Source organism: Capra hircus, unplaced genomic scaffold (genome assembly GCF_001704415.2).
Source record: "Capra hircus breed San Clemente unplaced genomic scaffold, ASM170441v1, whole genome shotgun sequence".
Lineage (NCBI taxonomy): Eukaryota > Metazoa > Chordata > Mammalia > Artiodactyla > Bovidae > Capra > Capra hircus.
The window spans coordinates 224979-241486 of NW_017189685.1; the positions used below are offsets into that span (position 1 = coordinate 224979).

Genomic DNA, 16508 nt, shown 5'->3' on the forward strand with positions numbered 1-16508 from the left:
TCAGGAGAGTAACACATTTTTATTTAGATTTAATTTCCTTCCTAGTGCTCAGTGTTTTATTTATATAGAATGTATTTTGTCAGAAGTTTAGATTATTAAGAACTGTATGTTCTCTTAGTTGTATTACTATACTCCATATAGGCAGGGTTAGGATAAAAAATTTTATAGAAAATCTAACTGTTGTCTTTGTAGGCACATACACTCCTGCCAATTTAAAATGTGTACTTTAGCTTGATTGACATTTATAAGTAACGTTGATAGCAAGACTGTAGAACTTTGCTCTTATTTTCTTTTATTACCACCTTAATTTGTGTCAAGTAGAAGAATATACACATTTCATTCTTACTTAAGAGTTCATATAGGAAAAACGAACTCTGGTCTTTTGGTGCAATGTGCCTATAGGAAATATAATCATATAGGAAATCATAATCAGTAGCATTCATGTAGATAAAATTATTTTATTCAGTTGTGTAATGGGAAGTATAGTCTGTAGCAGGATACTAAAACATGAATGTTTTTGCTTAATTTTTAGGAGGAAAATGAGAAAAGAATGCAACATAGAGAATATTCAGATAATGAATCCACTTCTTCAGATAAGTAAGCAAATTTTAATATGCATTCAATGTTCCTGTCCAAAAGTCATGAATTTACTTTTGTTGTTTTCTTTTTTAGTAGTGGAAGGAGAAGGAAAGGACCTTTTAAAACTATAAAATTTGGAACGAACATTGACCTCTCTGATGACAAAAAGTAAGACCTCCTGTTCTATTACCATGAAGTGCAAACAGAAATATAGAACTGAAAGTTGCCTGCTTTTATATGTTTTATAACCCCATAGGTATCCTGTTTTTGTGTTTTGACAAATAAGTTTTTGCTAGCATTCAGAAATTATTTTTTATTAGATATTGAAATGGTATTTTTGTTAACAGTATCAAAAGTTTTACAGATGTGCAAATGAAAATACAAGATTATCACACTTTTTTTAGTTTTTTAAATATTTCATTTATTTATTATCATTAGACTATGCTGGGTCTTGCTTGCAGCACATGGGCTTTCTATAATTAACTCAATCAGGGTTTACTCTCTAGTTGTGGTTTGCGGGCTTCTCACTGTGGTGGCCTCTTTTATTGCAGAGCACAGGCTCTAGGAGCACAGGCTTCAGTAGTTGCAGCACGTGGGCTCAGCAGTTGTGGCTCACCAGCTCAATTGCTCTGCAGCATGTGGAACCCTACTTTCCCGACCAGGATTTAACCTGTCTCCCCTGCATTTGCAGGTGAATTCTTAACTGCTGGAACCAGGGAAGTCCCATAAAATTTTAAGTTATCTGTTTGTTTTAGGACTTCTTTGAAATAGAAGTTAAAGACTAGTTCTTTTGACCTTAAACTTTTAAAACTTACAGATTTAACTGTTTTCTATTTGGACTGCAAGATTTTGGGGTTAGTTCTCATTAATGTTTGTAAAAATATTATAATTTCAACTTATTATTTTATTTTAGGTGGAAGTTGCAGCTACTTGAACTGACTAAACTTCCTGCTTTTGTGCGTGTTGTATCAGCAGGAAATCTTCTAAGCCATCTTGGTCATACCATCCTGGGCATGAATACAGTTCAGTTATACATGAAAGTTCCAGGGAGTCGAACACCAGGTTATTTTTATGAAATAATTGATTTTGTATAGTTGAAAAAAGAGTTGATCAAATGTGGTAGATGTACCTGTAGTGTTTCCCATTTGTAACTAATGAAGTCAGTAGGATTTAAAAATTCTTTCTAGTAGGCAGAACTACTGTAAATATTCTTATAATTAAAGATGAGAGTATCAATTTGTTCTGTCAGTATGACTTTTATACATTTTATATGTAAACATCAGAAAAATAAGAAAAATTTTAGCCTAGCACAGGGGTGTTAACTCAGGCAGTGAAAGTCTTTGTCTTGACCCCATTGACTATAAACTGTCAGTTTTCTGTGTTTTTTTTTTAATCACAGTTACAGTTCTTACTAATAATGAACTAATATGTGTCCTATATGGTATAAAACTTCACTGAAAATACTTAAAATATATGATGCACTATATTTTTAAAACTATCTCATTATATTTCTTAAAAGTACAATACAGAAACTAATACAGAAGTCAGGTGACTTTCAAAGCTAAACAGTTGAGTAATTCATGTTTTGTTAGCTGAGAGATTAAATTGAGGATATTATGAAGAGACATATGTAAAAACAGGAAAAAATTGATTTCCTTGTGTCTTCATTGATGAAAGTCAAAATACTTAATAGTTGAAAAACACTGAGACAAATAATTGACAAAATGCAAACATTCTGAACAGGGGAAATGACATTTTACCTTACTAGGATTCCAAGTCAGTATTCCCTTTTGTCAGGATAGCTACAAATGTACATCTATTAAAGCTGTTCTATAGAAAAAGTCTATGCTTCATCTTTTTCTGTTGTGGTTTTTTTTTTTTTCCCAACTAGATACTGCCAGACACTCTTTTATCAGTCTATGTATTTCCTTTATTTAGCTTATTTAGTTGGTTGGAAGGCATTTACAGAATTGTCTTAGGGTTTGTTTCTGTTTGTTTGTTTGTTTGTTTTTTTACTTTTACATTTTCTCTGCACTTAGTTGCATTTCAAATGCAGTTTTTTCAGTTGAAGATCAGATACTAGAAGCCTTTTACAGTATAAAAATGTTCTCTGCACTTGCTTTAGTGTTTGAAAATTGTACTACAATTACTGTTTGAACTTATGAAATATATGCTGCAAATGTTTAAAGAAATGTACAGGTAGCATTTGATTTAATTTTTAATACCATAGGAGTATATGAATACCTTGATATTATAACAGTGGCTGTTGTTTGGCCTCATTCAAAAATTGTTAGTCTTGATAAATTAGAGTATCAGTACTGCAAAGCCATAGGGAATATCAGGATTGTCAGCTTCTATTTCTGTCATAAATTCACAGATTATATATTCACTAAGTCTTTCAGAGTAGGAGATAAAAATTTTTCACAAGGAATTTGTCAGTGAATAATACAAAGAAAAACCTCAGTCATTATGTACTTTAACATTTTCACAGACTTTGTCAATTTGTCCTACTATGCTTTTCTCCCAGACATATTTTCCCTGCCATTAGTTGTAATATATATTAGCAGATTCCAATTCAAGAGAACTTAATTTAATATATTTGGAACTTTGAAAATATTCTCACCTAACAGTTAATCCTGTGAAGACCACTTGTAGAGGCAAAACCTTCAGTCACTTCGTATTGGACATTAACTTCTTTGTTGACTTGTTATGGGGCAGGAAGAAATGCTTGAAATTATTTTGTTTTGTAACTGATTATTGATGTTGCCTCCACAATTATTTACTTTTTAAAGCTGATTACTGATACTTCTTCCAGGACCTTCATTTAGTAACTGAAAACATATATGGATAGAGCATAGATCGGTACCATATCTGAGTCCTAAGAATTTTAATCACAAGAACGGGTATTTGATCGTAAAGTTTCATTCAATACAAATATAAAATCATTCTCTTTGCGTTAACATAGCTTATGTCATAGGTGACAGCTGAAGTGCTTAATAATTTTAAGTTCCAGTCTATGGACAGCGAAGTCAGATGGTATGAGAGAAAACCAGCTCAGCTATATGGTGATATGTACAGCCTACAGGTCACTTTGTTTTTCTGATATCTTCTTCAGTACATTCTCACTGTTGAATAACCAGCTAATTTTTAAAAGAATATTTGTTGCTTATTTCATGAGTTTGAGTTGGCAACTTTGGTAACTGAAATCTGCTGAAAAGCTTTCGAAAGAAATAATGAATCATTTTGAGGATGAGGTATCATTATTTAAAAGCTCCTCAGGGATATTGATGTATTACCAGGAATTAAACCCAGTTGTTAGGAATGTTTATTACCAGGATTATTGGAAATTTAGATAGATAGTACTGTTTTGTCAGTATTTGGGTCAAGTGGAAAGAAATATGTATAATTTCAATAGTTGAAAAAGTATTTAATGAATTGGCCTTCTTAGTCATTAATAACATCTTAATACTGGGCAAGAACGTTACTTTTCAAGATTTTTAATGTATGTGATATTAGACTAGATCCATTAAGATTTATTTGTATTTGAAAATTATTTCATTTGATTTAGAATATTTTATAAAAATATGTGAAAGTGAAGTGAATCACAGAAAATGAAAAATCTTTTTTTTTTTTTTTAATTTAAAATCTAGATGCTGAAGCCAGATTTAGTATATTACTCTTTTTCATTTATGCCTAGAAGTCTTGGGATGTTTCATTTGTTTGTCATTACAACAACAGTTTCCTGTGGAACTCAAAAGGAGATCCTTAGAGAAAATGTGTCATGTTTTAGTCAGCTCCTGTAATTCACAGAAAAATTGTTCTAAGTGTTTTTTAGTTGGTAAACATTTTGTCTGTTCTTACATAGAATAAATGATACTTTCTATAACATACTTTACCTACTGACGTGAGCTTTTAAATGTGTTTTTAAAAATTTAGAGGCCATATTCTGAGGCTGTATTGTAAGAGATTATCATGTCTATCTGTGGTGGAAAAGGTATAAGCATTTACAGTATGTATCAATATCAAATTGGAAGGTTTATAGGGCTTATAGGTTGCTAACTCACCCGTTACATTTTGAAAATCATGTCTCATTCATTCATTTCTTTCTTTTAACTTTTTATGTTGTACTGAAGTATATAGCTGATTAACAGTGTTTAAGATGGACAACAAAGTACTCACCCATACATACGCATGTATCCATTTTTCCCCCAAATCCCCTCCTTTCTTGGCTGCCACATTGAGCAGAATTCCCTGTGCTGTACAGTAGGTCCTTGTTGGTTCTCCAGGTTAAATACTGCGGTGTGTACTTGTATTATGTACCTGTCTATCCCAAACTCCCTGACTATCCCTTCTCCTCCATTCCCCCCATGGTAACCATAAGGTTGTTAGAGAGGATTGAGCAGAGTTCCCTTCCTTTGCTTTACAGCAGTCCCTTGTTAATTATCTAGCACTGTGTACATGTCCATCTCGAACTCCCTAACTATCCCTTCCCCCATCCTTCCCCCTGGGAACCGTAAGGTTATTACAGAGTATTGAGCAGAGTTCCCTGTGCTATACAGTAGGTCCTTGTTGGTTCTCCATTTTAAATAGAGCAGTGTGTACATGTAAATCCAAAACTCCCTGACTATCCCTTCCCCCATCCTTTCCCCTGGGAACCATAAAGTTATTTACAGAGTATTGAGCAGAGTTCCCTGTACTGGACAGCACGTCCTTGTTAGTTCTCCATGTTAAATACAGCAGTATGTCCATGTCCATCCCAAGCTCCCTGACTGTCCCTTCCCACATCCTTCCCCGTGGGAACCATAAGATTATTACACAGTATTGAACAGAGTTCCCTTCCTTTGCTGTACAGCAGGTCCTTGTTGGTTCTCCATGTATACATCAGTGTGTCCATGTCCATCCCAAACTCCCTAACTATCCCTTCCCCATCCTTCCCCCCTGGTAACCATAAGATCATTACAGAGTATTGAGCAGAGATCCCTGTGCTGTACAGCAGGTCCTTGTTGGTTATCCATTTTAAATTAAGCAGTGTGTACATGTAAATCCCAACTCCCTGACTGTTCCTTCCCTTTACCCTTCCTTTCAGCAACCACAAGTTTGTTGTCTGTGTCCTCGTTTGTTAATTTTTGGTACTCTTTGTGAGTTGAGATAGTTTACAGATAAGAAAGTAGTAACACCGATAATAGCTAATATTTATTACTTATTCAAATGGCATTCATTAATCTGTAAGGATTTATTTTTCACCCAGTCCTCAAAACAGAGCTGTAATTTAACGGCACATTTCTTTCATTGAGTTTAGGATGGACAGGTACACACTGCTACATGTACACACTGTTCATTGCATTTATAGTGTCATCATGATTTTTTTCCTTTTACATTTTAGGTCACCAAGAAAATAACAACTTCTGTTCTGTTAACATAAATATTGGTCCAGGTGATTGTGAATGGTTTGTTGTTCCTGAAGGTTACTGGGGTGTTCTGAATGACTTCTGTGAAAAGTAGGTTTCTAGACTAAATTTTCTTTGAAAATAATTATGAGAAAACTTATTATAAAGGGCAATTACCTGCTGTTGTTTCAGAGTTGGTAATGATACGGTAATAATAACATGCATGATTAAGACTTGAATGTAATTCTCATATGTGTCATGTATGATTATTTTTAAATTGATACACAAATTTCATATACTAAATTCTGTAACATTTTAGAGGATATTTACTCATAGTTTATTACTAAAAAGTATGTCAGTGGTTAGAAAAAAATGTACTCCAAAATTCTCTCAATTACTGGTCATGTTTGATCAGGTTTTTGTGTCTTATGTATAAGGTTTACTTTTATTATAATGAATTTTTTTAATATAATTTATTTCTTTAAGTTATATCATGTGGTAATTTTTACACATACATTGCAGTGATTAGTTTTAGGAAGAACTGTTGTTGTTGTTGTTTTTTATGGAGAAGGAAATGGCAACCCACTCCAGTACTCTTGCCTGGAGAATTCCATGGACAGAGGAACCTGGCAGGACATAGTCTATAGGGTTGCAAAAAGTCAGACATGACTGGGCAACTAACACACAACTATTTTTAGGGTTCAATTTTCTTCTGTTTCAGATATCTTAGGTCAAATGTACTTGGAAAATACAAGTGCTATCCCCAAAGTTTAAACTGCAGAGTAATAAAAAAATAACAAACTAGAATGATTTATTTTTGTGTCTTCTCAGCTTCTATAGTTTTGTTTTGCAGGAGGATACTGCTTCTGATGTTTATAATTTCAATAGTTTACTTTATGGTTGCAGATAACATGTTATCTTAAAATCACTGCTGTTTTGAATTTTTGAAAAACATGTTTGATCTGTGTGCCATCTTTGGCATCCTTTTTTTATTTTAATGGAAATTTTTCTAGTTACATATTGGTAATACTGGGTGAAATAGTACTAACGTTTATATTGTGCTTGACAAGACTTGAACAGTTGCCCCTGAGACCGTCGGGCCCCAGAGTACCTGACTGTAACGGTTCTTACCTGTTTGTCAACACTCATTAATAGCTGGATTTTACTGTACATGAATTATATCTAAGTAAAATCTACATTAAACTAAAAAACTAATTTATTTTCAGTCTAATTTGAAAATTTAACATTTGTACTTTTAAAAAGTAACTTTAGACATTTGGTACCTAAATAATTAAGTAAGTGTACCTATTCTCTTCTGTTGTTACTTTTCTTCAATTGCTTCTTCTATTCTACAGTCCTGTTCTGAAGTTCTGACAGTACTATTAAGTTTTATTAAACTATATAAAGTGAGAGCATTTTTTAATCTGTTAGAAGTATCTTTTCATCTTTGATGAGACATTTAAAAAAACCTTTGTCCAGTAACATTATTCATTTTTTTCAGAAATAATTTGAATTTTTTGATGAGTTCTTGGTGGCCCAATCTTGAAGATCTTTATGAAGCAAATGTTCCTGTATATAGGTTTATTCAAAGACCTGGAGATTTGGTCTGGATAAATGCAGGCACTGTGCACTGGGTTCAGGCTGTTGGCTGGTGCAACAATATTGCTTGGAATGTTGGCCCACTTACAGGTATTGTAAATAATACAGTAACAGTAATAAGTAATAAGTAGTACATTTTAAAAATTCTCTCTAATGATGAGTTGGCAAATAACTCACTAAAAGTTCAGAAAATTTGTCGTAGGAGAAATACAGTTGTTAGTATCAGTTCAGTTCAGTCACTCAGTCGTGTCCGACTCTTTGAGACCCCATGAATCGCAGCACGCCAGGCCTCCCTGTCCATCACCAACTCCCAGAGTTCACTCAGACTCACGTCCATCAAGTCAGTGATGCCATCCAGCCATCTCATCCTTTGCTGTACCCTTCTCTTCCTGCCCCCAATCTCTCCCAGCATCAGAGTCTTTTCCAGTGAGTCAACTCTTCGCATGAGGTGGCCAAAGTACTGGCACTTCAGCTTCAGCATCATTCCTTCCAAAGAAATCCCAGGGCTGAACTCCTTCAGAATAGACTGGTTGGGTCTCCTTGCAGTCCAAGGGACTCTCAAGAGTCCATTCCAACACCACAGTTGCATCAGTTCTTCAATTCTTCAGCATTCAGCCTTCTTCACAGTCCAACTCTCACAGCCATACATGACCACGGGAAAAACAACAGCCTTGACTAAATGGACCTTAGTCACCAAAGTAATGTCTCTGCTTTTGAATATGCTATGTAGGTTGGTCATAGCTTTTCTTCCAAGGAGTAAGCGTCTTTTAATTTCATGGCTGCAGTCACCATCTGCAGTGATTTTGGAGCCCCCCCCAAGTAAAGTTGTTAGTATACAGAGAGTGAATTCTAGCTAAGACAGGTATATAGAAGAGTAAATTTTAGCAAATAAGAAACATGTGCTTTTGTAGATACAGACTATATACTTTTGGTATTTTAGAGCATATTGAATATTGTTTTTATAAAAGAAAACTTGGGGAAAACATAACAGAATAATTATTTTTTAGACTTTTAATTTTTTCTAATATACCACATGAGATGTTTTGTCAAACTCTGTTTAATATATGCAGGATGAAAAAGTCTGGCATTTGGGACCAGAAAGATCTAAATGAATCCTAGCTTGTTTATCTTTGTTAATTTTGTGACTTTGGATAAGTGTTTTGAACTATTAGATGCTCATTCTTTTAATCTGGAAAATGAGTAATTCTTCTAGTCCAAAAAAGTGAGGGCTTCAGAGATTTTAAAAAAGACAAGCCTAATACCAGGCACTGGAGAAGGCAGTGGCACCCCACTCCAGTACTCTTGCCTGGCAAATCTCATGGACATGGACGCAGGTAGGCTGCAGTCCATGGGGTTGCCAAGAGTCAGACACGACTGAGCAACTTCACTTTCACTTTTCACTTTCATGCATTGGAAAAGGAAATGGCACCGCACTCCAGTGTTCTTGCTTGGAGAATCCCAGGCATGGGGGAGCGTGGTGGGCTGCCATCTGTGGGGTCGCACGAAGTCGTACACAACTGAAGTGACTTAGTGATACCAGGCACATGGTGAAGAGTTCTGACAAGTCATAGTCCACTGGAGAAGGGAGTGCCAAACCACTTTCCCATTCTTGCCTTGAGAACCAAATGAATAGTATGAAAAGTAAAAAACATATGATACCCGAAGATGAGCCCCCACATACCCAACTTAATATAGAGAAAAGGCTCTAGAAGAAATGAAGAGGCTTAGCCAAAGTGAAAACAGCTTGCAGTTGTGGATGTGTCTGGTGGGGAAAGTAAAGTCTGATGATGTAAAAAAAAAATATTGCATAGGATATTTCATATGAATTCATGTTTGTAATTTATTCATATTTCCACAAATAAACACATAATTCTTAGAATGTTAGTTCCATGAATCTAGATAAATTGGATGTGAACAAGCAGAAGATAGCAAGAGTGAACAGGAGTGAACTCTTAGGAATCAGTGAAATAAAAGGAATGAGAATGGGCAAATTTAATTCAGATGACCATTACATCTACTATTTTGGAATAAGAATCCCATGGAAGAAATGGAGTAGGTCGCATAGTCAACAATGCATTATTTGGATGTAATCTCAAAAACAACAGAATGATCTGTTTTGTTTCCAAGGGAAACCATTCAGCATCACAGTAACCCAAGTCTTTGGCTCAATTACCAGTGCTGAAGAAGCTGAAGTCAAACAGTTCTATGGAGAACTAACTGATCTAGAACTAACACCAAAAAAGATGTCCGAGATACCTGACCATGGAATACAAAATGAAGCAAGGCAAAGGCTAACAGAGTTTTTGTCAAGAGCATGTACAGGTCATAGCAAAAACCCACTTCCAACAACACAAGGGATGACTCTACACGTGAACATCTCCAGATAGTCAATACCAAAATCAGATTGATTATATTCTTTGCAGCCAAAGATGGAGACACACTATACAACAGCAGCAACAGGACCTGGAGCTGACTGTAACTGAGATTATGAGCTTTGTAAAGCAAAATTAACCCTTAACTTAAAGAAAGTAGGGAAAACCACTAGACCATTCAGATATGACCTAAATTAAATCCCTTATTATTACACAGTGGAAGTTATAGATAGATTCAAGGGATTTTTAGTCTGATAGAGCACCTAAAGAAATATGGATAGAGGTTTGTAACATTGTACAGGAAGCAGTGATCAAAACCATCCTAAGAAAAAGTAATACTAGAAGGCAAAATGGTTGTCTGAGAGCACCTTCCATATAGCTAAGAAAAGAAAAGTGAAAGGCTAAAGGGAAAGATATACTTATCTGAATACACAGTTCCAGAGGACAGCAAGAAGAGATAAGAAAGCCTTCTTAAGTAAACAAGGCAGAAAGAAAAAAATAGAGGAAAACAATAGAATGGGACAGACTGGTGATCTCTTCAAAAATATTAGAGATACCAAGGGAGCATTTCATATAATGATGGGCACAAGAAAAGGACAGAAATGGTATGGACCTAACAGAAGCAAAAGAGATTTAAGAAGAGGTGGCAAGAATACACAGAAGAACTGTACAAAAAAAGTCTTAATGATCCTGATAGCCACATGTTGTGGTCAGTCACCTAGAGCTGGACATCCTGGATTCTGAACTCAAGTGGGACTTAGGAAGACTTTCCACAAAGATAGTGGAGGTGATGGAATTCCAGCTGAGCTATTTCTAATCCTAGAAGATGATGCTGTTAAACTACTGCCATGAATGTGCCAGCAAATTTGGAGAACTCAGCAATGGCGACAGGACTGGAAAGGGTCAGTTTTCATTCCAGTCCCTAAGAAAAGCAGTGCCAAAGAATGTTCAGACTCCTTTACATTTTCGTGTATTTCATATCCTATCAAGGTAATACTCAAAATACTTCTAGTTTGGCTTTAAGAGTTTGTGAACTGAAAACTTCCAGATATACAAGCTGGATTTAGAAGAGGAACCACAGAGATCAAATTGCAGACATCTCTTGGGCTACAGAGAAACAAGGGAATTCCAGAAAAACCTTTACTTTGACATATAAAGCCTTTCACAGTATAGATCACAAGAAACTGCAAAATTCTTTTTTTTTTTTTTTTCAACTATCATAATTTTTACATTTAATTAGCATGCACTACATTTCTAAGTATTTCCCAAAGCATTAGATCATATTAAATGGGTATGGAAATATTTTGAAAATAACTTAAAAATACAAAACTAATACCTGTTTAATATTGTCTATTATTTTCTGATGTTATTTTAACTCATACTTTAGTTCAGTTCAGTCATTCAGTCATGTCTGACTCTTCGCTACCCCATGGACCACAGCACGCCAGGCCTCCCTGTCCCTCACCAACTCCTGGAGTTTACTCAAACTCATGTCCATTGAGTCGGTGATGCCATCCAACCACCTCATCCTCTGTCATCTCCTTCTTCTCCTGCCTTCAATCTTTCCCAGCATCAGGGTCTTTTCAAATGAGTCAGCTCTTTGCATCAGATGGCCAAAGTATTGGAGTTTCAGCTTCAACATCAGTCCTTCCAATGAACACCCAGGACTGATCTCCTTTAGGATGGACTGGTTGGATCTCCTTGCAGTCCAAGGGACTCTTTAGAGTTTTCTTCAGTACCACAGGTCGAAAGCATCAATTCTTCGGCACTCAGCTTTCTTTATAGTCCAACTCTCACATTCATACATGACTGCTGGAAAAACCATAGCTTTGATTAGATGGACCTTTGTTGGCAACGTAATGTCTCTGCTTTTTAATATGCTGTATAGGTTGGTCATAACTTTTCTTCCAAGGAGCAAGCATCTTTTAATTTCATGGCTGCAGTCACCATCGAAAGTGATTATGGAGCCCAGAAAAATAAAGTCTGACACTGAAGAAACTGCAAAATTCTTAAAGAGATGGAAATACTATACCACCTTACCTGTCTCCTGAGACACCTGCTTTTAACATCAGAAGCAAGAATTGGAACCAGACGTGGAACAACAGAATGGTTCATAATTTGGAAAGGAGTATGTCAAGGCTGTGTATTGTTTCCCTGCTTATTTAACTTCTTTGCAGAATACATCTTGTGAAATGAGAAGTTGATTGACTCACAAGCTAGAATCAAGATTGTGGCAGAAATATCATTGACCTCAGATAGGAAGATGACACCACCCTGATGGCAGAAAGAAGAGGAACTAAAGAGCCTCTTGATGAGGGTGAGAAAAAAGAGTGAAAAAACTGACTTAAAACTCAGCATTCCAAAAACTAAAATCATGCTGTACTGTTGCATCACTTCATGGCAAATAGATTAGGAAAAATTGGAATCATCGGCAGATTTTATTTTCTTGGGCTCCAGAATCACTGTGGACAGTGAGCCCAGCCACAAAATTAAAAAAGGCTTACTACTTGGAGTAAAAGCTATCACAGATACAAACAGCATATTAAAAAGCAGAGACATCACTTTGCCAACAAAGGTTTTTATCGTCAAAAGTATGGTTTTTCTAGTAGTGTCCAAATATGAGAACTGGATCATAAAGAAGGCTGAACACCAAAGAATTAATGCTTTCAAATTGTGATGCTGGAGAAGAATCTTGAGAATCCTTTTGACTGCAAGGAGGTCAGACCACTCAGTGCTAAAGTAAATCAATCCTGAATATTCATGGGAAGAACTGATGCTGAAACTGAAGCTCCAGTGCTTTGATCACCTGATATAAACAGCTGACTCTTGGAAAAGATCTTGATGCTGGGAAAGACTGAGGGCAGGAGGAGAATGGGGTGATGGAGGATGAAATGGTAATAGACCATCAACAACTTGGTGGACATGAATCTGAGCAAACTCTGGGACATAGTGACACAGAAGCGTGGCATGTGGCAGTTCATGGGGCTGCAAAGCATTTAACTCACATGACCATTATATGGGTTGGGGATCCTTCAGAAGAAATGGAGTAGCCATCATGATCAACAGAAGAGTCCGAAATGCAGTACTTGGATGCAATCTCAAAAACGACAGAATGATCTCTATTCGTCTCCAAGGCAAACGATTCAATCTCACAGTAATCCAAGTCTATGCCCCAACCAGTAACGCTGAAGATGCTGAAGTTGAATGGTTCTGAGAAGACCTACAAGACCTTTGAGAACTAACACCCAAAAAAGGTGTACTTTTTATTATAGGAGACTGGAATGCAAAAGTAGGAAGTCATGAAACACCTGGAGTAACAGGCAAACATGGCCGTGGAATGCGGAATGAAGCAGGGCAAAGACTAATAGAGTTTTGCCAAGAAAATGCACTGATCGTAGCAAACACCCTCTTCCAACAACACAAGACTCTACACATGGACAGCACCAGATGGTCAACACCGAAATCAGATATATTATATTCTTTGCAGCCAAAGATGGAGAAGCTCGATATAGTCAACAAAAGCAAGACCAGGAGCTGACTGCGGCTCAGATCATGAACTCCTTATTACCAAATTCAGACTCAAATTGAAGAAAGTAGGGAAAACTGCTAGACCATTCAGGTATGACCTAAATCAAATCCCTTATGATTATACAGTGGAAGTGAGAAATAGATATAAGGGCCTAGATCTGGTAGACAGAGTGCCTGATGAACTATGGAATGAGGTTCGTGACACTGTACAGGAGACAGGGATCAAGACCATCCCCATGGAAAAGAAACGCAAAAAAGCGAAATGGCTGTCTGGGGAGGCCTTACAAATAGCTGTGAAAAGTAGAGAAGCGAAAAGCAAAGGAGAAAAGGAAAGATATAAGCATCTGAATGCAGAGTTCCAAAGAATAGCAAGAAGAGATAAGAAAGCCTTCTTCAGGGATCAATATAAAGAAATAGAGTGAAAGAACAGAATAGGAAAGACTAGAGATCTCTTCAAGAAAATTAGAGATACCAAGAGAACATTTCATGCAAAGTTGGGCTCGATAAAGGACAGAAATGCTATGGACCTAACAGAAGCAGAAGATATTAAGAAGAGGTGGCAAGAATACACAGAAGAACTGTACAGAAAAGATCTTCACACCCAGATAATCACGATGGTGTGATCACTCATCTAGAGCCAGACATCCTAGAATGTGAAGTCTAGTGGGCCTTAGAAAGCATCACTATGAACAAAGCCTAGCGGAGGTGATGGATTTCCAGTTGAGCTATTTCAAATCCTAAAAGATGATGCTATGAAAGTGCTGCACTCAATATGCCAACAAATTTGGAAAACTCAGCAGTGGCCACAGGACTAGAACAGGTCAGTTTTCATTCCAACCCCAAAGAAAGGCAATGCCAATGAATGCTCAAACTACCACACAATTGTACTCATCTCACATGCTAATAAAATAATGCTCAAAATTATCCAAGCCAGGCTTCAGCAATACGTGAACCGTGAACTTGCTAATGTTCAAGCTGGGTTTAGAAAAGGTAGAGGAACCAGAGATCAAATTGCTACCATCCACTGGATCATGGAAAAATCAAGAGAGTTCCAGAAAAACATCTTACTTCTGCTTTCTTAACTATGCCAAAGCCTTTGACTGTGTGGATCACAATAAACTGTGGACAATTCTTCAAGAGATGGGAATACCACACCACCTGACCTGCCTCTTGAGAAATCTGTCTGCAGGTCAGGAAGCAACAGTTAGAACTGGACATGGAACAGCAGACTGGTTCCAAAAAGGAAAAGGAGTGCATCAAGGCTGTATATTGTCACCCTGCTATTTAACTTATATAATGAGTACATCATGAGAAACGCTGGACTGGAAGAAACACAAGCTGGAATCAAGTTTGCCGGGAGAAATATCAGTAACCTCAGATATGCAGATAACACCACCCTTATGGCAGAAAGTGAAGAGGAACTAAAAAGCCTCTTGATGAAAGTGAAAGAGGAGAGTGAAAAAGCTGGCTTAAAGCTCAACATTCAGAAAACGAAGATCATGGCATCCGGTCCCATAACTTCATGGGAAATAGATGGGGAAGCAGTGGAAACAGTGTCAGACTTCATTTTGGGGGGCTCCAAAATCACTGCAGATGGTGACTGCAGCCATGAAATTAAAAGACGCTTATTCCTTGGAAGAAAAGTTATGACCAGCCTAAATAGCATATTCAAAAGCAGAGACTTTACTTTGCCTACTAAGGTCCATCTAGTGAAGGCTATGGTTTTTGCAGTAGTCATGTATGGATGTGAGAGTTGGCCTATGAAGAAGGCTGAGCGCCGAAGAATTGATGCTTTTGAGCTGTGGTGTTGGAGAAGACTCTTGAGAGTCCCTTGGACTGCAAGGAGATCCAACCAGTCCTTTCTGAGGGAAATCAGCCCTGGGATTTCTTTGGAAGGAATGATGCTAAAGCTGAAACTACAGTTCTTTGGCCACCTCATGAGAAGAGTTGACTCATTGGAAAAGAGTCTGATACTGGGAGGGATTGGGGGCAGGAAGAGAAGGGTACAGCAAAGGATGAGATGGCTGGATGGCATCACTGATTCGACAGACATGAATCTGAGTCAACTCCAGGAGTTGGTGATGGACAGGGAGGCCTGGCGTGCTGTGATTCATGGGGTCACAAAGAGTCGGACATGACTGAGCGACTGAACTGAACTAAACTGAAGCAATTGAAGAAGTGCTCTTTAATGGCAATTTTTAACTGTAATTTTTATGAGAACCATATTTTAGTGTTTTTAGTTTTTCAGAATTACCACTAAAATGATGACCTGAGTGGTGATAATGATTATGTTAATATATTTTGTTAGTTTCATTTTTAACTTAAATTTTTTTCTCCATCCTAGCCAGCCAGTACAAATTGGCAGTGGAACGGTATGAGTGGAACAAATTGCAAAGTGTAAAATCATTAGTACCCATGGTTCATCTCTCCTGGAATATGGCACGAAACATCAAAGTTTCAGATCCCAAGCTTTTTGAAATGATTAAGTAAGTCCTTTCCAAAGTTGCTGTAGTTTTTTGGATGCTTGTGGTAGAAAATAGAGGACAGGGAGTATGATAAAGTTATCTAATGAATGTTTTTCTCCTGAAGATTTATATGTTGATAACAGATGATAAAGTTGCCCCAGGATCTTAATGCTCACATGTTAAAAAATACTTCACATCTTTTGAAATATGCCAGTTATTGTGGCATAGAGAATAATGAAGGCATACATGATTCTTTACTAGGAAACGCATACAGGTGTCCTTTTTCTTAACCTTTGGCCAAACTGATGTCCTAGGACCCCTTTAGTTTTAATACTGGAAGGCTGTCTGAAGCACAGAGAGTGAGATTATTATAAATATCTCATAAAGAAATTATCATTTTAAACAGTCTTAACTAATTAAGTTTCCTACTATAATCAAATTATCCCCTTCTTGATCCATTTGTAAATTTAATAGATTAACATCTACGTATATATGTATGTATATATAGTCTACTAATTGCTCATTTGTTATCTTAAGTTTCTGTTCCCTTTGTTTTGTAGGTGCATTTAGAATATAGG

At 36.6% G+C, this 16508-nt stretch overlaps 1 protein-coding gene across 7 annotated transcripts in view; it reads left to right on the forward strand.

Annotated features, from left to right (window-relative positions):
- Positions 1–16508, forward strand: part of LOC108634619 (lysine-specific demethylase 6A-like) — a 182388-nt gene that overhangs the window by 146808 nt on the left and 19072 nt on the right. For all 7 annotated transcript variants that reach the window (XM_018044664.1, XM_018044665.1, XM_018044667.1 and 4 more), the window contains 6 exons: positions 533–597; positions 673–747; positions 1493–1641; positions 5963–6077; positions 7468–7655; positions 15810–15951. In XM_018044664.1, the coding sequence (XP_017900153.1) occupies positions 533–597; positions 673–747; positions 1493–1641; positions 5963–6077; positions 7468–7655; positions 15810–15951 (734 nt within the window). The remainder of the gene's footprint in view (positions 1–532; positions 598–672; positions 748–1492; positions 1642–5962; positions 6078–7467; positions 7656–15809; positions 15952–16508) is intronic.